This window comes from Momordica charantia (genome assembly GCF_013281855.1).
Source record: "Momordica charantia cultivar OHB3-1 chromosome 10 unlocalized genomic scaffold, Mcharantia_2.0 BLBB01000010.1, whole genome shotgun sequence".
Lineage (NCBI taxonomy): Eukaryota > Viridiplantae > Streptophyta > Magnoliopsida > Cucurbitales > Cucurbitaceae > Momordica > Momordica charantia.
The window spans coordinates 7,091,318-7,113,533 of record NW_028275158.1 but is presented as its reverse complement, the minus strand read 5'-3'; the positions used below and the strand labels follow the sequence as shown (position 1 = coordinate 7,113,533).

At 34.0% G+C, this 22,216-nt stretch overlaps 3 protein-coding genes across 3 annotated transcripts; all 3 read right to left on the bottom strand.

Moving 5' to 3' along the window:
- Nucleotides 1–4,124: 4,124 nt before the first annotated feature.
- On the bottom strand, nucleotides 4,125–5,810 carry LOC111008104 (uncharacterized). The gene has a single exon (XM_022280688.2). The coding sequence runs from the start codon at nucleotides 5,634–5,636 to the stop codon at nucleotides 4,344–4,346; it is 1,293 nt and encodes a 430-aa protein (XP_022136380.1). The 5' UTR covers nucleotides 5,637–5,810; the 3' UTR covers nucleotides 4,125–4,343.
- Nucleotides 5,811–8,386: 2,576 nt separating this feature from the next.
- LOC111008516 (Lojap-related protein) lies at nucleotides 8,387–11,758 on the bottom strand. The gene is made up of 5 exons (XM_022281254.2): nucleotides 11,397–11,758; nucleotides 10,810–10,936; nucleotides 10,052–10,190; nucleotides 9,847–9,935; nucleotides 8,387–9,005 (listed from the first exon to the last, which is right to left on the bottom strand). The coding sequence occupies exons 1-5, from the start codon at nucleotides 11,667–11,669 to the stop codon at nucleotides 8,890–8,892; spliced, it is 744 nt and encodes a 247-aa protein (XP_022136946.1). The 5' UTR covers nucleotides 11,670–11,758; the 3' UTR covers nucleotides 8,387–8,889.
- Nucleotides 11,759–12,785: 1,027 nt separating this feature from the next.
- LOC111008210 (Chaperone DnaJ-domain superfamily protein) lies at nucleotides 12,786–20,806 on the bottom strand. Its single transcript, XM_022280841.2, has 9 exons — nucleotides 19,547–20,806; nucleotides 18,683–18,812; nucleotides 17,383–17,870; nucleotides 16,431–16,511; nucleotides 16,131–16,241; nucleotides 15,282–15,395; nucleotides 15,093–15,176; nucleotides 13,926–13,997; nucleotides 12,786–13,677 (listed from the first exon to the last, which is right to left on the bottom strand). Exons 1-9 carry the CDS (start codon nucleotides 19,865–19,867, stop codon nucleotides 13,405–13,407), a joined length of 1,674 nt encoding a protein of 557 aa, XP_022136533.1. The 5' UTR covers nucleotides 19,868–20,806; the 3' UTR covers nucleotides 12,786–13,404.
- Between the last annotated feature and the right edge of the window lie 1,410 nt (nucleotides 20,807–22,216).

Below are 22,216 nucleotides of genomic sequence, written 5' to 3'. Positions count from 1 at the left end.
CTCCCATTTTTTAACTGTTAAATATATTATTTCTTTCGGGTTCAAAAATGAAATCTGACCAAAGATTTGTGAGCCTGAAAAAACTACTATGTTGAAGGGACATTAACGTTAATGATCCTAATTAAAAAGATAATGGACCTAATAATATATATGAGGTATTCTCTTCTTGTCGATTGATTTTCGGATGAACTCGATGAATCTCGATAATTTTGTCATATATTTTTATCATTTTTCAATTTTAGCCAATAACTAGAAAGTAAAATTGCACAAATCATTGACTGTAATAATGATTAGAATTTCACTCACAAACGATTTTTTAATGTAAAATGTAAAGTCTTAAGCATAATTAAATATTTGATCTTATACTAAAACAAAATTAAAAATTCCTACTTTAATAGGGTCAAATTTTTTCAATGAAAGAAGTTTGATGGTTATGCTTTAGAATTTGTGTGATCTTAATTGTTGATGCAGAGATCAGTGGCGCTCTTGCCACACAGGGTTCGATACAGTAGTTAAGTGTAAAGTGTAGGGTGTTGTGAGGACTTACTCCTCTATTTATAAGAGTTGAATATTGATCACTCATCGTGTATATATAGTAAATTTGGTTATCTAAATCTTGAGAGAATCTTGAAGCAATCAAAATATCTTTGAAGAATAGGATATATGAATTATAAGGCAATCAAAAAATCTCCCCTTTTGAATTCCTTGAGAATTTAAATAAATTCATAACATTAATAATTATATTTTATTTTAGTTTAAATTGTATTGTTATACCCATTTGCTGTACCAAAAGGGACAAAGAAAAAGAAGGAAATATTTTTATATATTTTACTTTATATTTGATTGAGGATAATTTAACCCCAAATGAAAACAAACAGAAAAAGGTGAAAAGACAAAATGACCCTCGAAAATAAAAGGGGTGAGAAATGGGCCCAGCAATTTCAGGGTTTAAGGTCAACCAGCCTCATCATTTCAATTCTCAATTTCAGAGAATACTTTTGATTATTTTTAAGAAAAATAAATACCTTTATTATTTTTTTTTTTTGGAAAATAAAAAGACAGAGAAAAAGACATATCTAATCCAATGTTGGATTTTGTGGATTGTTTTGATCACCTCTGCATTTACAAACCTAGTAATAAAAAAATGAAAATTAATTTGGAAAATTACTATTTCGCCAAAGGGGCAAAGAAGGAAAAGAGCCTATGTGAGAAAACAAAATCTCGTTTAGTAGACAGCAAGTTATGGCTTGGCCAACTCAAAGCGTTCAACGTCAGCCTACCATCTTTCGTTTTTTAGATGCACAAGTTCAATGATGAGTTATATTTAATGGGTCCTTAAATTTTTAATATTGTTTTTAGTAGATCCTTAAACTTCAAAAAAAAATGTATTCACTTTTTTAATAAAAATAAAAACTTTAAAGTAACGACATAATATTGGCCTTAACTTCTAATTTTATCTTTAACTGTTTTACAATAGTCCCTAACTTATTATACATTTTTAAAAATTTAGAGACCTATTAGACACAAATTTGAATTTTGTGCCTAATAATTTCTTGAGCTTTCAATTTTTTACACACTAAAGTTCATGAATTTACTAGACATAATTTTTAAAATTTAATGACATATTGACACTTTTAAAATTCGAGGGCCTATTAAACATAACCCTGAAAGTTTAGGAAAGTTGCATTAATGTTTCAAGTTTATTCCCTAAGGGGGTAAAATTTCAATGAAGAACTAAATAAAATGATATGATAGGTAAAAAAAAATAATAATGATAAAAAATTAGAAATTGACATATTTTTAAAGTTCATTGAAGTCTCTATTTCTCTAATTAAAGTTGTAGTTAGGGGACAAGTACATAAATCTAACATAGGAAACTATGTTATATGCCAAGATTACTTGCCCTTCCTATGAAGTCTTTTTTACTAATTCTATTTTGCCATGTTGGGCTTTTTTGGAATAAAAACAAGGCAAAATTATTTTAAAATAAGGTTAAAAAATGAGGAATATTGAAGTTGGGAAAAAAAGGAAAAAAAAAAAAAGGCCTAACAGAAATGGAAGATGAGTTGACAAGACCAAAAGAGAGAACCTAATTGTAAAGTAGCCTAGAATCAAACTCTCTATTCTCTCTAGCTATACTTTCTTCTTAGATTTTTATCAAAATATAAATAGAAGAGTCAAGATGATTCGAATTTGAACGTGTTTTGAGTAAATTAATGATCAAAATTGAATTGTGAAGCAACTAACATAGTTTATTTAATGGACATGTCACATAATAATAGAGATGCACAATTTAAATTTTAAGAACGTGAATAAAAATTTTCAAAAAAAATAATGACTAAATAGATATGATTATCAAATTTTGTGAATTAAATTTATATTACAACCTAATTATTAAATATGTTCGAACATAGTAAGAAAAAGTTGATATATTCTTTCAAATAACTAAATTATATAAAAGAAATATATACATATCAATCATCGTTGAATTAGAAAAGAGTAGTTTACAACCTTATAAAATCATGGGTCATTTTTTAATTATTTAAGAAATTGAATTTTAGGAGTAAAGTTAAAATACCAACAATGAAAGGCTTGGAAGTGAAGTGAAGTCTGATGATAATTGATGAAAGGAAGAAGTTGATGAAGAGTTCAAACAAAGAAAGAGGTATGAGTAATGAAATGGTGGTGGTCCAACTATAGCACCTGAATCCAGACATAAGGGATGTTACTTTTCGTTGCGGGACCGTCCTAAACTGAGCGGGAAATCCTCTCGCGAGACGGGATCAAAAATATTTTGTTCATATTACTTAAAAGTCTCATGTCCCCGTCTCGTTATATTTTTAACATATATATACTAAAAAAATCTTAACGAAGCTCCTAACTCTACCCACCGATTCTTTTATGGTTCCCTCCCTCTCAAATTTTTCCTTCTCTTCCTCTCAACTTTTCCTTTTTAAAATAGGGATTCTTCGTGAAAATCTAAGTTGAGCTATGCTCGATTTTGACCATTTAAACATTGAATTGAAAATTTATCATTAAAGAAAATAAAAAATAATTCTCTACACAAAATGGAGAAATATCTATCTAATTTAAAGTTTAGCAATGAGTACAGTTTCTTCAAGTTGAAGGAATAGGTTGTTGTAAATTTTTTCTGCTGATAACTTGAAGAGATCAATGAATGTTTAAATCTTATTTCCATCTAACTATTTAAATTTTATTTTAATCTCAATATTCTCACATTTTTTTATTTTATTGTTTTGTTCTCCTCCATGTCAAACGCTAGAGTTTCAAAATCTCTATTTTAATCCTAAACTTCGGAAATATATCAATTTTGATTCCTACATTATTAACAAATAGATCAAATAGTTTTGAATATGTGTACTAATCAAAGCCACACCAATTGAATGAGACAAATATCAAGTAACCAAATATCAGGTGGTAAACTAATAACGTGAACTTTTAAAATTTAAAAATTAAAAAGAAAACATTTTGGAAAGTCTGAAAAATCAAAATAATTATTTTTAAAAAAGAAAATCAAAAACCATAATGAGGAAAAGTCTTGAAACTTGAAAGGCCAAAGACCCAAAAAGAAATATAAAAAAAGTACAAACTTATCCACACAGCCTATAATTAAGACGAAACCTCGAGTTAACCATGTTAGAGAGAGAGAGAGAGAATAAATTTATTTAATATTAATAAAAATATGATTTGAAGTAGAGCTTTTGTAATTTACCAAAAAGGACATCTGTTCGAATATTGGCATCTTTTCCCAAACACCACAACAGACAACAATCACGGAAACGACGAATTCCATATTAAAATTTAAATTAAAAGAAAACAGAATTATTGGAAAAAAAAATATATGTTTTTTAATTATTAAAAAGAAAAAAGGGCTGTGAAAGGGAGAGATCCTTGAAAGCGACAGGGTTTTAGATAACAAGTATGTCACGCATCATTACGGGAAAAAAGCCTTCAAGAAAATAAGAGTTAAAGTTCCCGCACGCGCCCCCCGCGCGTGCACTTCAAGCGCTTCCTCCACTTTTGGATGGAACAGCGAAAAACCAAAATCCCCAATCCGCCAGAAGGAACGGAAGAAGAAGCAAATTTGGACTGGACACCATGGATGGATCGGAAAGGAGATTCAAAATTAGACTAACCAGAAGAAATTTACATGATGTGGTTTTGGATTTTTTTTTTCTTTTTTGGTGTTAAAAATTAGCAGTTGAATCCGATCTTTCACAGGGGGAGGAGACAGTATATGCCAAAATCAAGGAGAGAAGAAGAAAGCCAAGAAAGGGGTGTTACCCAAAATCCCTTTTCTAATGAATGATTTTTCCCCAAAGTTAGGTTCGATCCAGCCGTGTACTGCGGTTAGTGCTACTCTGGTGGTTTCTGCTGCTGCTTGCGGCGGTGCCGGAGAACAACTGCCCGAATCCGAAGACGGAGGCGGATTTCGAGGATCCTCTCAGGGAAGAACAGACTGGAACGTTGAGTACTGGAGTCACTCTCACGTTCGCCGAGTACGACCGCTCCATTCCTCTCTGCTTGAATTTTGGTCCGCCATTGAAGCTACTCGGACTGCTCGAGCTTCTCTCCAAGTTGTGGAATACGATTTTCCCCGAGGAGTTCATTCGGGGACTGTCTACGGATACTCCTCGGATTCCTAACCTGCTACTCGCCGATTCCCCTTGCGTGCGCCGGATCGGGCTCCGTCCTACTCGATGATCCGCGGTTGATCTCGGATTGGTTGTCTCTGATTTAGACCGCGGTTTCACCATTCTCATGCGCGGCGGATTATTGGTGCCGTTCGGGTTAGGGTTCCTATGGAGGAAAATCGGATTTGAGTTCGGCTTGTTGTCGCAATCGAGTGAGAGTCTGTGGAGATCTTCGTGTTCGTGGCCTGAAGAAGAAGATGAAAGCGAAACGCGAGATGAAGATAGCGAAACAGACTCGCTATCGGAATCCTTCAAAAGTGGAAGGCTCAGCGAGGAATCGAGGGAAGAAGACAACGACGATTTCGAACTCCAATGAAGAAGATACTTCAGCGCCTTCGAATTCGCTTCCGAGAAGTAAGACGATGACGATGTCGTTTTGTGATTTTCATTTTTGGCGCTGCTGCTCTGGTACACCTTCTTCAGCCCTAAAAGCTCCCTCCATCGACTGGAACATCTCGGCGCCTTGGGAGAGAACAGATACGGATCCGTACTGCATTCCTCCTCAACTCTCCGGCGGGATTTAGCAGCAGTCTCCGGCAACTCGTCACACCTCGTGGATTTAAACTCGTTGACCGATGGTTTAACAGACGAGAGCTGGAGCGGCACCAGCTTTCCATCGAGGAAAAGCTCATCCGCAGGGAGCATCATCGCGACGGGATCTTGAAGCCGGAACTCGAACTCACAGACGGAGAGTTCAGGATCCGGATCTCGAATCTCGGACTCACCGGCAGGCGCAGGCGCAGGCTTAGGCTTAGATTTAGCTCCGGCGAGCTTAGAGGAGGCGGGGGAGCCATCCGTGAAGTCGCGGCTGAAGGAGATACGAGGACTGAGCCAGCCGTAGGGGGAATGGCAAGGAGCAGAAGAACAGTCGAGAAAGTTCTCCGGCGACATTCCGACATTGTTAACACATGCGGAAGCCATGGATTGCGGCGATCATGCGACGGTGAAGGGAAACTCCGATAATGGGAAGTGGATGATGCCGTAGGAGGTCAACGTTTTGCCGTAATCACATCGGCGAAAAATCCGACGAGATCTGGAAGAGAGAGAGCGCTAGGGTTTGGGAAAGGTGATGAGTTGGCTTTTAGAAAGAGGACCGTGGTGCCACCGTACAGGAAACCCACTATTTATATCCGAAAATAAATATATAACTGTATAATTTTTTAATTTTTTTAACAAATTTGTGCAGGTGCAGCCAAAAATGCCAATCGCACTATTTCCATTTTCTTTTCCTTTTTAATTATTAAAAAAGTATAGCATAAAATATTTGTCCAATTTACACTTTTAACCTGAGTAATTGTTTTAAGCATTTAAGAAAACAAAGCATTTTACAACTATTATAAACACTCTCAATATTATATAGAAATTTTATAAATGATAAAAATTAGTTTATTTTTTTTCTGTTGTTGTATTATCATTCTTGAATTTATTGGTACTGGGAGTCATGCGATTCTATTTTACTTAATTAAAAAAGAGAAATCATAAATGATAATGTTATCAAACAGACTCCTAAATTTTCAATATTGGACATTGAATTGACTAAATGAAATATAATATTAATAAAATATCTCTAATATAGACGTAATGATAATTTTTAAGTTTTTCAAAAAGATTAAATTTTTTATTTTTATGTTGTTATAGAACTGTCTATTGATCTTTGATTGATATTTTAATTTACATTTTTATTAAATTGAGAACTTGAAATTTCTGTTAACATCAATTTGAAATTTTGGATGGGAGTTTTTTTTCCCTTTCTGGAAACTCAAATTCAAAAGTTATAAATAAAATTAACATTTTTCTTTTTCTATAGAGTTATACCATTCAAACCATGGAGGGGAAGTTTTAACCTATCATTGCTAATATCTTAGCCAGTCAAACTATCTCATTTTTCATTGATTTTTTTGTTTTATTTTTTTTAACTAAATTTTTAAAATATTTATTTTGATATCTTTTAACTTTTTAGATTTATTTTATTTTAATTTTTACATTTCGCCCCTGAATTTTAAAAAATAATAATTTTAGTTATTCCTACTGTTTTAAAGTGGTAGTATGACTTCAAATATGTACAAAGTATATTACGATGATGAAGTGGACATCCATTCCAGCTTAATTGATTTTTTTTTTTTTAGTATTACAGTTTAAACTCGAGGGTGAAGGATTCGAACCTACAAATTTTAAGAGAGTGATATCTTAATCAATTGAATAGTATTTAGGTGCACCGTACTGAAAAATTCAATATTGGATGAGGTAGTGTAGATTCTAATTTGCAATAATTCTAAATAAAGTCTTTTTGCCTCTTTTGGAGAAACAATTCCAAAGAAATATTAACCAAATTCAAAATTCAAAGTTTTTTTTTTAGAAAATATTATTAAAGTTTTTTCCATCCCATATAATAACTATCAAAGAGGTTATAGTTTCCAATTTTAGGAGGCTATTTGAAAGTTTTCTGTTATAGTTTTAAATAAATGTCATAAAGAACTATGATTTAATAAATTGGCTAACAACATTGTGCAATTAAAATCATTGTCTACATATCTATTACTACACTACCTACCAACTTTTAAAAATAAACTTAAAATATAGTTTTAATCCTAAAGTTTGTGATTATTAAAGTTATAAAGTTCTAAAATTGTCTATTTTTTAACCCTTCTCTCTTTTCTTTTTGCTCTTTTTTTTCCTTTTCCCTTTTTAGTTTTGACCACTTTAATGATTTGGTGACTTTTAATATTATGTACACTTAATATATTTCTTGAAATGTTGTTATAGGATTTTTGCAGGGTAAAGAATTTGTGTTAGAATTTTATAAAAATAGGTCAAAATGATTATTTTTTTAAAGTATAAAGATAAAAACAAACATTTTTTAAAGTATAAAAACTAAAATCTACCAAAATTGAAAGTACATAGACCAAAATTAAAATTTTAAAATTTGAGGAGCTAAAACGAACCAAAGATAAAAATACATTGAATAAAAATAGAATTTTAAACTCAACAATAAAATAGATTATATCAATTATTTGTTAACTTCTTATTAAAAATTTATCAATAAAAAATAAATTTGAAACTCCTTAAAATTTGAAGGATCAAAATAAAAAGTGAAAGTAAAATTCTAAGGACCAAAACTATATTTTATTTTTATTTTTTTCATAAAATAAAAAGTCTTAGAAAAATAGCTCCCAAAAAAGCTTCACTGGTCTCATTTGGATAATATTTGATTTATTTCAGTTTTCCTTCGACTTTTACCTATATATTTCTACAACATAATTTAAATACTATTTTAGACTTTGATTTATTTTCATTCATGTAGATCCAAAACGTCAAACTGTAACTTTTGTTCATTTTAATCTCTGTACATTCAAAGAAAAGCGCCAGTTTAATCCCTGTACGGTTAAAAAATTGACTATTTTAGTCCCTATTTACCAAATGTTAACATAAATTTTATACACGATAAAAACCCTTTAATACAATTTCATGACTACATTTCAAAAAATTTTATGAGTGAAATATTATGTTAAAATTTTGATCCAACAAAATAAGGAGATGAAAATCAATAAACTAAAATTATCACTTTTTAAAAGTACAAAAACTAAAATGAACAAAATTTGAAAGTACGGAAATCAAAATGAACGTTTTAAAAGTTCATTTACCAAAATGAACCAAAGCCGAACACATCGATATTTAAATCTAATTTAAATCAATTCTCATATCAACCATTAGAAAACAGTATGAATGGAAATTCTCTAATCCCTCATTATACAAGAAGTTCAAACTTTATACTTAACTAATTTCATTTTAATTCCCCTACAAACTTTCCCATTTGGTAAAATCTAACCAACTTGATAATCATAACTACAAATTCTTTACTTTGAAACCATCTCACATCAGACCAGTCATTCATTCATGAGAGAGAGAATAAGAGAGAGAAACTTTGGGATAGGGCTTTCCATAACACCACCATCTGCCAAGTTATTCTGTCTTCAACCTCGACAAGTCAGAAGTTGGAACTTTCAACTGATGCAGCTGCTTCTGCTTCTGCTTCTGCTTCTGCTGCACTTCACATGGTAAGCTGTATTGATGAGAGGACACAACACAAACAGAAGCATGGTTTGCCAGCAGCCACAAAACTGCATTTCCTTCAGCAATCGCTTGCCCCCGGAAAATTCAGAAGCTGCTTTTTGCATTAAAACGGCCGTTGGTTTTCAAACGGTAGCTCCACGGGAGTTGCGTTGCCGTAGAACTCTTCCAAGTTGTAGAACTCCCTCTGCTGGGGTAGAAAAATGTGGATAACCACATCTCCTGAGAACACAAACAACCAGAGGCAACTTGCTTTCTGAGTTCATTAGTATCAAAGATCAACTTGATGTTTTGGGACTAACATTACCTGAATAACCGAAACGCGATTGCGGAGTTGGAATAATTTACATCTACATCTCTAAGGGCATAGTAAAATCCAATTTGTTCATTTTGATCTAATGAATTTGTCTATCATGCGATACAAATCCTACAAATACCCGAGCCATTCAGATGATATTGGCCATCTAGAAAAAACTATCTCTAATTTTTTGGAAGAATCTATAGTTACAAAGAGGTGTAGAAGCAATCCACTCTACGGTAGATGAAGAACTTTTTGACTGGTGGAATCAATTTAGGCATTTTGGTAGGCTGAATCTGATATACATTTAAAGATTGAGCCATTGATTTAGTGCACTTCATCTCTTCACTATGGACTTCTAAGACAACATATTAGAATGTGAAATTTTGTTCCTTGCAATTGAGAGGTATGCAACTCACTTTGGCATCGGTTTCTAAAGACTTTCCTAACATCCTTCGCCTCTTATTCACTTTAGTTGAAGCCGGGTTTGCTGTTTAGTTGTTTCCTCTGTACAGACTTCTTTCTGTAGTGGGCAATTTTTTCTTTTTTGTATAGCTCGTTTATATTCTCTCATTGTCTTAATGAAAGCTTGGTTCATACACCGTGTTTCCCCAAAGCTTGTAGTTTATTTGGTGAAGGATTTCTGTATACCTTGTTTCTTCCTCATTGGTGTTCCTATCCAGTCTCTTTAGTACTTCCATCTTCTATAAAGAAACACTTGAATCCTATCTTAAATAAACAAATTGAAATGCAAATAGTGCATACCAAAATCCAACAGAGTCCAGGAATTCGGTTTCACGTCACCGGAAGGACTTCTTCCATACTTCTTCTCAGCGAGGTCTCTCAAACGGGATCTGCATTGCAAAATACAGTTGAATAGTGAGTTTAAGTAATGCCTTCATAATTCATATGGAGAGCTCAATTTGCCTTGCTGCAGGCAAAAAGAAGTATACCAAGAAAGCAGCAGTACCCTATAGCATCAATCTGAGGACGAGAAAACGCGGTTGCAATGATGAAAAATCTGGTCCAATAGACAAGAGGCTTCACAAACAGAACACGGATATCAGCTGCCTTCACATCACTTGCAACCTTTGCCATCGATACAGCAACTGCAGAGATAAGCATTGATATTAGACTGACAACCATTCTATGTGACACAACTAAAGCTTGGAATTCAAAAGATGTACGTGTGCGCACGGGACAACATATGTATGTACTAAACATTCATCCATGAGTAAGAGCATATGGATTTTGTTCAAACAAAAGTGATGATTGTCCGTTGGATTCTAATGGCCAGTTCTTTTCTCTATTTACTGAACACTTGAGATTATGGGGTGTAAGCTTTTTACAAAGGCTAATTCAATTACTTCATGATGAATAAGAATTCTCTCTCTTTCTCGAGTGAAAAGGACCACTCAGTCGAATCAGTGACCTACACTTGCTTCTGCATAGACATGTAATTTGCTTGAAACCGTTCTCTGGTGACGCCGAGGGAAGAATTTTTTCCATCCCACTTCCAATTTCTGTTATTTGATTCAATCAAATAAGGAAAATATCGTTCCGTTCCTTTCATTCAACTTCCCCACAATTAAATGACAGAAAACCATACTAATTTAAGATAAATTAGCAGACTATTTAGCAGCCAAAACAAAACATGAACACAAAACATTAATCCTCAGAAAACTTATGTTTATTTCTTGTTCCTGCTAATCACAAGAGAGAGCTTACACGAAAGGCTTTCCGCATCATCATCAACTTCTGCACTAGGAAGCTTTTGATCATTGCTCTTGAACACCACGTTCCCGTATTTCTTGAACAAGTCATCGTACATATCGTCGGTATCCTCGCTCATATTCTGCAAGAAACGACTGACCGGGTTGATAAATATGACAAGCAGATGCAGTAACACATAATTGCAAGAAAAACATCAGGACACTGCATAAATGCACTAAAATGCATCAAGATCTCTATTCTTTGGCAATCATTTAGACAAACCATATTCAGAGTTTGCACAAATCAGTTTGATTAGTCATTTTTCCTTTAGATGAAGTCAAAAATAGTTTGGAGTATGACATAAAAGAACTTAATGATAACTAGATTTTCCTATGAAGACACGAGATCCAAAACGATTGAAATGAGTGGCTTAAATTCAGCACGTTTGATCTTCAGTTTCCTGTTTCTTTTCAAGAAGTATATGAGGCTTCAAATTTCTAAACAAAAATCAAATCTCTAACAAGAATAAAATCTCTTCCGAAATCGAAACAGGCTTCAAATTGGTTCCACAGTTTAAAACAAAAGAAATTAAAGCACAGTACCGATAGAGAGCTATCTTCAGCTTCTCCTCCGACGGCGAACAGCGGCGAAGACTCCATTGACTTCAAATGGAAGTTACTGGCAGAGGGTAGCCTCCAAATGCAGTTTCGGTATGGGAAAGGGGACCGGTTCCGGTTCCAGTTCCAGGACGAGCGGCAAAATTGTTTTCTGGGCCTTATGGAAATCCTGAAAACTTCGTGACCCAGTTGCCGGAATTCGCCGCCGAACAAAGTCCCGGCGCCGCCGTGAAGAGATAAGATAGTGGATAACGCCATGGTTGTTCCTTTCGGGCGGAAAGGAGAAACAGTACACGGTGGGGAAAGATAATTTGAATGGAGAGTGTGAAATTCAATTGTCAAAATCTAATTATATTTGTCATTCTATGAAACCCGATTAGATTAGAACGGAAGAAAGAAGATAAATTGGTTTACGAGATTATTTATTCGGGTAATATTCTCATAAGAAAATAATGGACTCCACCAAGTTCCACTTTAATTTGAATTTACAACATATATACATATTTTTAGTTCTGAATTAACATAAATTTTAACCAACTTCATTCATAACTTCTATGAGTTTAAAAGTTAAATCTCACCTCTCCAATTTACAATTAAACGCTGAATGAAGTATATATTGATCCTCATTTACTCCTTTTATCAAAATATTATTTTAAAATGTGACTCAAAATTTCATATCCTAAAACTCACTTGCCGTATTGATTAGAAAAGAATTATACATTAAATTTTTGTTATTCCTAAATAATGTTAACGATGTCTGATTAAATAAAAATTAATAATATAAGACGAGATTGAAACTTATATTAAAATATAAGCACTAAATAACAATGAACCAATCTAAATGATAGTCATCATTCAAGCTAGATACGAACAAATCTATAAGATAAATGATAACTTATAAGTTCAAATCGTCATCCCAACCGTAAATGTGCTAAAAACATATCAATACATTAACATTCAAAGTAGTCACATTCATTTCCACAATGTTTTTTTTTTCTGACAATCAGAATAGGAGTTTGGCTCCCCTATACCCACAACACCCATGTCCACTCGACTCTAAGAGACATTAAAAATTTTTAGTATTAAACTTACTCGAAGGTTCGAACTTGAGACCTTTAAACTGATATAACCAATAGACTCCAAACCCTTTCCAATGAAACCACCCTTTGAGGCCACATAGTAAGACATCAACTTTCAAATGACATGAAATTTAAATGGTAGGAGAGAGATTCAACCTCTCAACCTTTTGATAAAAAATATATGCCTTGAGCAATACTCATTGGTATAACATAAGTTTTAATTTTCTTTTATATTGAAAATGAATTTCTGCAAATAACAGCATCATAAAATGTAGGGAAAAAGTGGGTTCAGAGCTTGGGGAATATTTGGAAGTCATATCACAGGAACCAAACACCCAAGATTCTGTTTACACAGTAGCATCAAACAAGTGAATTCTACTGCTAATGCTGAACCAAAGAAACATAACTAGTGAATATTGGAACTGTATTCAACACTATCTACTAAACATAATATGAAAGAAAGATATGTACATGAGATTGGAAAGTGTACAAGTTAAATCTTCTAGCAGAATGGGATTCAGGTTGAAACTTGAAAGGGGGTGAGAAAACTGAAGCAGCAGCAGCAGCAGCAGATACATTTCATTTAAACTTAGTGGGGGATGGGGGGCTACATTTGAGGGTACTACTTGAAAGTGAGGCCAAAAAGTTACAAGGGGCTCTCATGCTTTAGAAATCTAAGAGGATGTGTAAGAATGTCATGAGCAGAGGCTATTTTGTCTAAGCTTTTGGATTAAACCTGCCACCTCGTACCAGCGATCCTATATTACTGTCAATTTAGGCACTTGTGGTTTTGATAAGTCTAGGCATTCTTCCAACCTGGTTGAGTAAACTGTTTCTCGCTCATACCTTGTGAATGAGAAGACTTAACATTTCTGCATCGAACCAAGCAAGTGATGTTGCTAAGACTTTTGTGACTAGCATGACGTTCTTCGCCATTGTTTGCTCCCTATCTTCTGGCTCAATTTGAATGGGCTCCAGCTCTTCCTCCGTTTTGAGCTTTCGCAAAAGAGACCAGAGGCTAAAGCCTGCTGAAGCCACAGCTCAAATTCTTCCTCGTCTTCATCCATCATTTCGGCATCCAATTCCCAAGGAAATCTACTCGACTTGGATCGTTGTGTGGTTTTCCCTACACCTACCATGTTTACATGAAAGCTCGGGCGATGCGTATTGGGCCTGCAAGCCATTTTCTGCTCCAAAGTTGAAATTACAACTTAAATCCTTGAAAAAGTTAAGAGTGAAGCAACCAGATTCATAACAAAACTGGAAAAATTATGAGATTTGAAAGAACTCTCTTCTCACAATCACTTAATTTTGTTATATCAACACTCTACCAAACTATCTTGTTAGTGACACATAACGGTAGGTCAAAATCAATTAATTATGTAATTCAGACCATGAACCCTAACTATTAATTTTGGCATGTAAACCCACTTACTTGACAAATCGCCCATTCTGACACATCAAAGATTTTGCTCTCGGCACAAACGAAAGCGCGTGGTATATCCATCTACAAAAAAAATGTAATGATTGGCAAATAGACTACCATCAAATATGGCCAGCGCCAGATATTATATGTGTATAAATATATATATATATATATATAAAGCGAGGGAGCATCAAAAATTCAAGATTCAAGTAAGTGGAAGTCTAGAACTAAAGGACTAAAGGTTGCCTGCCTCCAAAAGAAACCAATTTTTCACTGTTAGTTCTAATATTGGTTACTTCACAATGTGGTTAGCAGAAACTTCTAAGATAAGAACTTATCTTAATGTGATTGTCCCCTAGAGCTAACGTTGCGTCTGCAAAGTCTTCCCTCATGGTAGGGTTGGGACCCTATGCCACGAACATTTTGCGATTAAAAGAAAGGCTAAATATATGTTTTGGTCTCTAATGTTTCACTGTTTTTTCAAGTTAGTTCCTATTGTTTAAAAAGTTTCAATTCAATCTCTATGTTTCACCATTTTAGTTGGTAAATGCTAAAATTGGCGCTTATATAGCATGATACTTAGTGAGTAGGTAAAAATTTAGAGGAATTAGGCTACCTAAGAGAAGAAAAGTCAAATTTCTATGACTTCTTAAAAATTCGCAAGAGGAATTCTAAACTTCCCTCTTTTAGGTGATCCACTTCCTCCTCTAAATGCCCGTCAACTTTTTAATTTTTTTTTCTTTTTGGATAAGAAACATTTCATTAGAAGGTAAACGAAAGAGAAAACGCTTTCCAACGAAATAATTGCAAAATAATTGCAAAAGAATTGCAAAAACATTTCATTAGCTTTCGAATCTCGCAAAAACATTGAAAGGCTGTAATTGCAAAAGAATTTCCTATTTCTATGACACCACCAAGAAGCCAAGATATGTACACTATTATAAAAAGAATTAGTTGTTTTGGCCTTGTCCTCGAAAGACCTAGAATTCCTTTCCAACCAAATACTCGACTTATTAATTATCATGCCCTTTAAATGCCTACCGACTTATTAATTATCATGTCAAGTAAGTTTATCATCAACCAATTTAAACATCATTGCACTATAGTAATTTGAAAACAATGGAGTGAAAAAAGTAAGGGGAACAAGAAAATGCTTGAGCATGTCAAGGAGCTTACTTTTTGAGGCTTATCAAAGACCAGAGAACCTCTATGTTCAACCCATCCATCTCCATCCTTTGCTTGATGATATTGACAGCAATCCTGACACCAAAGCATGTATCAAAACTAATTTATTCTCAAAAGTAAAATTTACAAAGGGGTAGATCCGGACAAACAGGAGTATATATGTAATGCTCGGGGAATAACCTGACACCATCTTGCTTTCGTCTTATTCCTATTCGTGCATACCCATATGTGTGAATGGCCGCATTTACCACACTGTATGCGTCTTGACTCTTCAGAGCAATAATCGGAATTCATCTGCTTATAGAGTAGATCAGAAGTTACAAAATTTCAACTCAAGAAATGCTTGGAAAATAACCAACAAGCTTCAAAATCCACACACATCCCTGATAATTTAACTTACCCACCCTACTTATTTCGAAACATTGGGGAGGAAATTCAAGTAATTATAAGAATCTCACATAGAATTGATACACCATTCTGGATAAGGTAAAAGCTTCTTCTGTAAATGGCTACTTGAGATTGACACTTAAATTCCTTTGGCTATTATCTCACCTTCACTTCTTGACAAAAATAGTTATTGAAAAGCTATACCAAATTCTTGACAGGGTCCCACGTCTATCTTCAAAAATGATTTTCAATACACTAATTCACAGTCAAGGATTAAAATGATCATACAAATGGATACAGAAGAAACTAAGATGAATTCCAGCATATAAGAAATGGAAAGACTAAGGTCTAAGAGTCTCTATTCAAGCAGTTCAAATCTTACAATGTCGTTTAGATGAAAGCGTATAAACCCCAAGAATAAGATTGACTGATTCCTAGAAGATACTTTATTCTCTCTCTCCCTCCTATAGATCTCGTCAGAAAAAAATTTGTATCTTAATTATATTATTATTGGTATTTCCTTTATAATTCACCATAAACCTCACCCGTGTTAGAAGCAAAAGAAAATTTATCACAATTGAGAACACATACATAAATCAAACAACAGATGTCAGTATCATTTGAATAAATATTATGACAGACCTGTTGTGAAGTCCCATAGGACTGGGACCTCTGACAGACACTTTTGGTCTTCGATTCCTCCTTCCGCAATTGCTCATCATAGTCTAGTTTCTTCACGGAATCAGAAAGAACCTAATTTTCCATACCAACTTGAGTAAGAGATGATAATGATCACGAGATTTGAAAGTCGCTCAACTCATGTGGCAGATATGATTGAAGGAACAGATAGCTTAGAATTCCTTCATTTTTGGGCTGTGATGTAAGCCCCTTTCTTTTATTTTCCTGGGTGGAGACTACTTCATTCCATAGAAAGAAAATTACCTCGTATGCACATTGAAGCTTCTTAAACGACTCGCTAGCCAATGGGCTTCCCATATTCTTATCAGGATGCACAAGCACAGCCTAAAGGAGAGAAGATATTTAGTTCAATGTTTCCTTGAGATATTCCAGGAATGACTAAAAATTTAGTGTTAGCTCCTATAGCACGTGGATAGGAATTTCATTAGCCTCCCCCCCATATAATACTATTTCTTCCAGGCAACATTATCTAATTTCTTTTATATTACTTCATTCAAACAGTATTCAACTTCAACCCTTAATTGATAAAAAATAAAAATAAAATAATAATAATAATAGTATATCTATAATCATATTAAATATGATTAGGAGTTACACCAAAATGTTAATACGATAACAAGTATAGCATAAGATAGCATGACATAGAATTTCATCATTGCTCCCCTATACGCAGAGCACCTACGCCCGTCCCAAGGCCTGGACTTGCGAGACATCAAGAGTTTTTGGTATTAAACTCATCCGAAGGTTCAAACTTGAGACATCTAAATTGGTATGACCAAGAGACCCCAAGTTCTAGCCAACGGGGCGCCCCTTGGGGACTAGACATGACATAGAATTACAAAAATATTATTATGTATTTACATATAAATAAAATCAATATATGTCAGTGCATTATCTGACAAGTAATCCAATGTAGATATATAAAATTCTGTCACGTATTATAGCTAGAATTTCCAATAGAGATGGTTTTATGAACTTTCTTGAGGAAGGTGCCTATAAGACAAAATGTCTAAGATTCATTCTCAGAATGCAAGTAATAGCCCTTCGAGAAATATTTCAATAATTGGCAAGAAGAATGCAGTGAGAGTGACCCCAATAACTGAATTACATAATTGGACCCCTACCACCTTCCGCATGTGAAAAAGGACAGAAGGAAATTATATCTGAAAAAAGTGAAAATGATTTGACATATCACCTTTTTTCTGTATTCTTTTTTCAAAACTATAGCATCAATCTTCTTGTGACGTGGAAATCCCAGTGCTTCATAATGGTCGCCGCTATTTAATATTCTTTTCATCTCGTCAACTGAATCAGTCTGCTCTTTGGTCACCTTGCTACAAGAAGCCTCTTTCTGGTTATCCACAACAGCCGTCACAACAGTTGGGCTGGATGATTTACAAGAGTGCACCTTCTCAGATTCACTAGTAGGAACAGAATACTCACACTCCCCCGAGAATTCATCTTCAGATACTGTTTCTGATTGTTTCTGCTCTTCAAAGTGTGAACTCTCACTTGCCTTATCACACCATTGGAGCAAATAATTTAATGCATCATTTGACAAAAATGCAAGATTTATCGCGAGAAATACACCCGGCCATCCAACCCGAACTTTAACACAATAGATAGCATATATAGTTGCCATTAAGACCACCAACCGTGCATGATTAAGAGAAAACAAATAACCTGCATTTAAGCAAAGGATAAATAAAAAAACTCAAAACAACTGACAGGATTTTCAAGATTCATGCAGCAATTTTATTGAAGTGGAGTACAGGTTCAAACAACCAAGAATAATCTAAGGGGTTATCTTCCATCACGAAAAGTTACTTAAAAAGACATTAAAGCGGGCATAAGGGCGAATAGACATAAGTTAGAAGTATAAAAGATCTCTAATTGCAACCACGATGAGATGTGTGCACTCAAATTGGAAAAAAAATTGAAAAAAACATCTATCTCTTCATGTCATTCCTGGATCTAGATGAACATTTTAGAGATAATATGCCCATAAATATCTTCCTTCCTGATTTTATGGACTTTTTATTAGTACACGTAACTCCATACAAAGGCAGAAACAAATTAGTATTTCTTTGTAAGTTGTAACACCCTCATGACAGTTCATAGATGGGCAATCCATCTTGGCAGATGTGGAGACATCTGTATACACGACATCAGCTTTCCAGTCAACCATATCATTCAATATGGTTAACATGCCACCATGATTCTCCTTCCCCCAAATCTACCTTACTTATTTATGAAATACATATGGAAAGTGCTTTATTTTGCCATTGTTACTTGGTTTATTACAGAAGAAATTATTGCATTAGGGAGAGTCATACACAGATTGGGATAGTGGACCTTCATTGACAAAAGATAGAGGTAGATTGGCTACTGAGAGGACACACAAACCACAAGCACGAGAAAAATCGAGTAGTCACCTTTGTACCAGAGTATTACTTATTTAAAAATTCAATTCTCACAAGGAAAGAAGTTCATACCTCCAACTATAAACAGCGTCCCTGTAATCCAAAAGTTAGCATACATCCACAAGATAAGAATGGCAAAGAGTCCCACGATAAAAAGTCCAGGAGTATAACCCAGGTATTGAACAGCAACTCCTGCAGCTCCCTGAAACAGTGGACTAAACTGTCAATATATGGAGATGAAATTTCATATTGTTAACCAAGTATGCAATTAAACTAATATTGAAGGAATCTGAAAAATAAACTTCATGAATTAGTTTTCTAAAAGTAACTAAGACAAGAATCCAATTATTGCACATTTCAATTACACTATAAGACTCCTGGGGTCATTATTCAAAGAACTGGACTACACAGTAGAGAAGTGAAACAAAAGTGAGTTCCTTTACAAATCGCTAACAATACCATATAGTTTCAGCTATTAACAGAATAATAAACCTCAATACAACTCTCAGAATAATTTTCAACAAACTTACATTTGGTCTACTCAATGTAACTCTAATCACCAGTAGCAAAGCAAAACGACAGCTCAACCAAGGACAATACGGAAAAAGTAAGGTAGATACTGAATATTAGTATTAACCTTCATAGATGGAACGGTAGTTACTAATTTTAACTCTTTGGAAGCCTAGACCAGTAGACCTAGAGCAAAACATATCCTGTTTCTCAAGTTAAAAATTTAAGACTATGAAGATCCAGTAAGAAGGCTCATTCAAAAGGCCAATCATTTGACCAACCACTGCTCTCATTTGATTGGACCTTTTTGAAATTAACTTCTCAACTCTCAGTTATCATTTCAAGAAAGTTCGTAAATCCTAATTCCAAAAGGGCACCAAATAACAGAAATGACTTTTATCAGAAATCGCAAAAGTAGGTGTATACCATACTGAGAAGAACATAAACAAGGCAGGACATGGATGTTAAACTAAGAAAGCAACTCCACATTATAAGGAGTAACGCCGCAGAGCCTAATCCAACAAGTGACCGGAAGCCTTTTATAATGCAGTCCCACCATTGAAGCACTGCTAGACGCAGTAAACTCCCCATCCAGGCACAGCCCCGGCACACCGTTGGCCAATGTCTCTCTATAAACATCCCAACTTTGTCTCTGAAACTAAAAAACGCAGTTTGAGCTCGCGAATAAGTGTGTTTCTGCGACTGGAACCATTTCCACCCTTGTTTGAAAAGGCCTATATCCTCCATGGCAGCTACAAAAACCAAAGCTGAGCCCTTCACCAATAGACCCTTGCAGAGAAGCTGCTGCAATCGCTATAGATAACCATCAACGCTACCAAAAAACACAGTCTCCCTCGAGAATTGCGATGCAAAGTCTAAAATGCACCCCATGGGTAATGAATCAAAACCTCGATCTGCCCTTAGACCACCACAAAAAGGAAGCCCATAAGCCAAAAATTCACGGGTTTCCAGCCGTAAGAAGATCCGGAAACTTCTTTACGCACAACCACACACTAAAGTAAGCAGCAACACTTTGTAAGTGATGGAATGAGTTAAATTCGATCACGATAAGGGTGGTCAGTTCGTTCAACGCAAATTGCTTCACATGTAAGTTTCCCGGAAGAAAAAAACACAAAAAGAGCAACCAACAGGAACACTTTTCTAAGAAAAAGGCACAATCAGAAGATCCCACATACTAAATTCTTGAAACCCACAAAAACCCAAGAAGGAAAACAAAAGGGGAATATCTCAGTTTCCTCTTTAGGCTCAACAATCAATAGACGGAAACCCCATTAACAAGAAGAAATCAAAAATGGGGCAAACGAACAGCAGCACATTGGGAAAAGCAGAAAGGGAGAAGAACACAAGAAGAAGGTGAACGGAGCACCGGCAGGGACTGAAATGAAAGCTTTTAATAATGGAGGAATCAAAATAACAATCTGGGTGTTGGATTTGGAGGAAGATAGAGAAGAACTGGGGAGAGGAAACAAACCCTAACTTCTTCTCTCTCTCATTTTTTCCTCCTCTTTTGGATTTAGAGGCATAAACATAACATAACTCGTGAAAAAGGAAAGTGGGTTGTAGAAAAAGTTTGAAAAAGTAGAGAGCTTGAAGAGAGAGAGAGAAATGGCAGACTTAAATGGATGAGAGAGAGGGAGAGAGAAAATTAGAAAAAAAAAAAAAGAAAAAAAAAACTGAGGTGGAAGGAGGGAGCCGGAAGTGGAGGAGAGCTTGCTTTACATTAATGATTCTGTGGGACCCACATCTGTTTTCTTGCTCACGTTATCAAAAATTAATAGTTGATTTAATTTTGTTTTTCTAAATTAAATCTAATGTTTTTTTATTTTATTTTTGTGAAAATATATTTTTGATCCGGAGTTTTAACTTGATTTCTATTTTTCATTTGAATTTTTAAAGTTTGGATTTAGTTTAGTTCCTCCTCAGGTTTAAATTTGGTTTCTAATTAATATAGCATGGTTTATTTTCTTTTGTGTTAGAAAAGCCTCGTCAATATAGGTTAAATATCACGTCATTATTTGCTAGGTCAACTCAAAGTAGGGAACTATTAGAAATCAAATTCAAATCTCATGATCAAATAAAATCCAAAACGCCAATATAAACTTAGCTCAATAGTAACTGTCACATGTCTCTAACGAATAAGTCATGAGTTTGAATCCTCCACTTCACTTGTTGTATTAAAAAACAAAATTCAAACTTATACTTGGTGTACTAATTAAAATGGTCACTTGCAAATATAACAAAAATATTTTATAAAATTAACACAATAACAACCACATTGAGTTTTTCCAAATATAGTATTTATAAAAAAAAGGTTCAATTTTAAAATGACAACTTTACATAAATGATATACATCTGTAATATATTTGTAATATATCTGTAATATATCTGATTACTGATATATGTATGTGACATATATCTGATATATTACTGATACGAGTGTCTGATATACTTGCAATATGTATGTGATGTATATTTGATCTACTATTGATATGAGTGTTTGTGCAATATGTATGTGATATACATCTGATATACTACTAATATGAGTATCTGATATATTAGATATAAGTGAAAATTTGTGCTATATTTGAAATTTTGAAAAAACGGGTGACATATTTTGAGGTACATAATAGATTTTTGCTATCCACTGCAATTTCTCTAATTAAAACTTAAATTTAAATATCGGGGACCAAAAATGACGATTTTTTTTAACTCACCGACCAAATGTAAATCTAAATTCAAATCTTAGAGACTAAAAATGTATTTTATTATTATTTTTAAAATATAGTGTGATGTTGAGTTTTAACTTTTAAGGTATGTAATATTTGGTGAAATTCCTTAATGTTACTTTAGTATATATTATGAAATCTTTATTGGTAGGTGAAGGAAAAATAAATAATGTGTACTCCTCCTTTTGATATGACGTGGGAGAAAGTGTTAAAAATAAAGCTCTCAAAAGGAAAAAAAAAAGTGTTAAAAAGAAAATAGTCTACTCTCCTCAAAATATTTATTTTCTAAGTTAAAATACAGAAACATGATATGAATAATTAATTAAAATTTTAACAATAAAAATAAAAA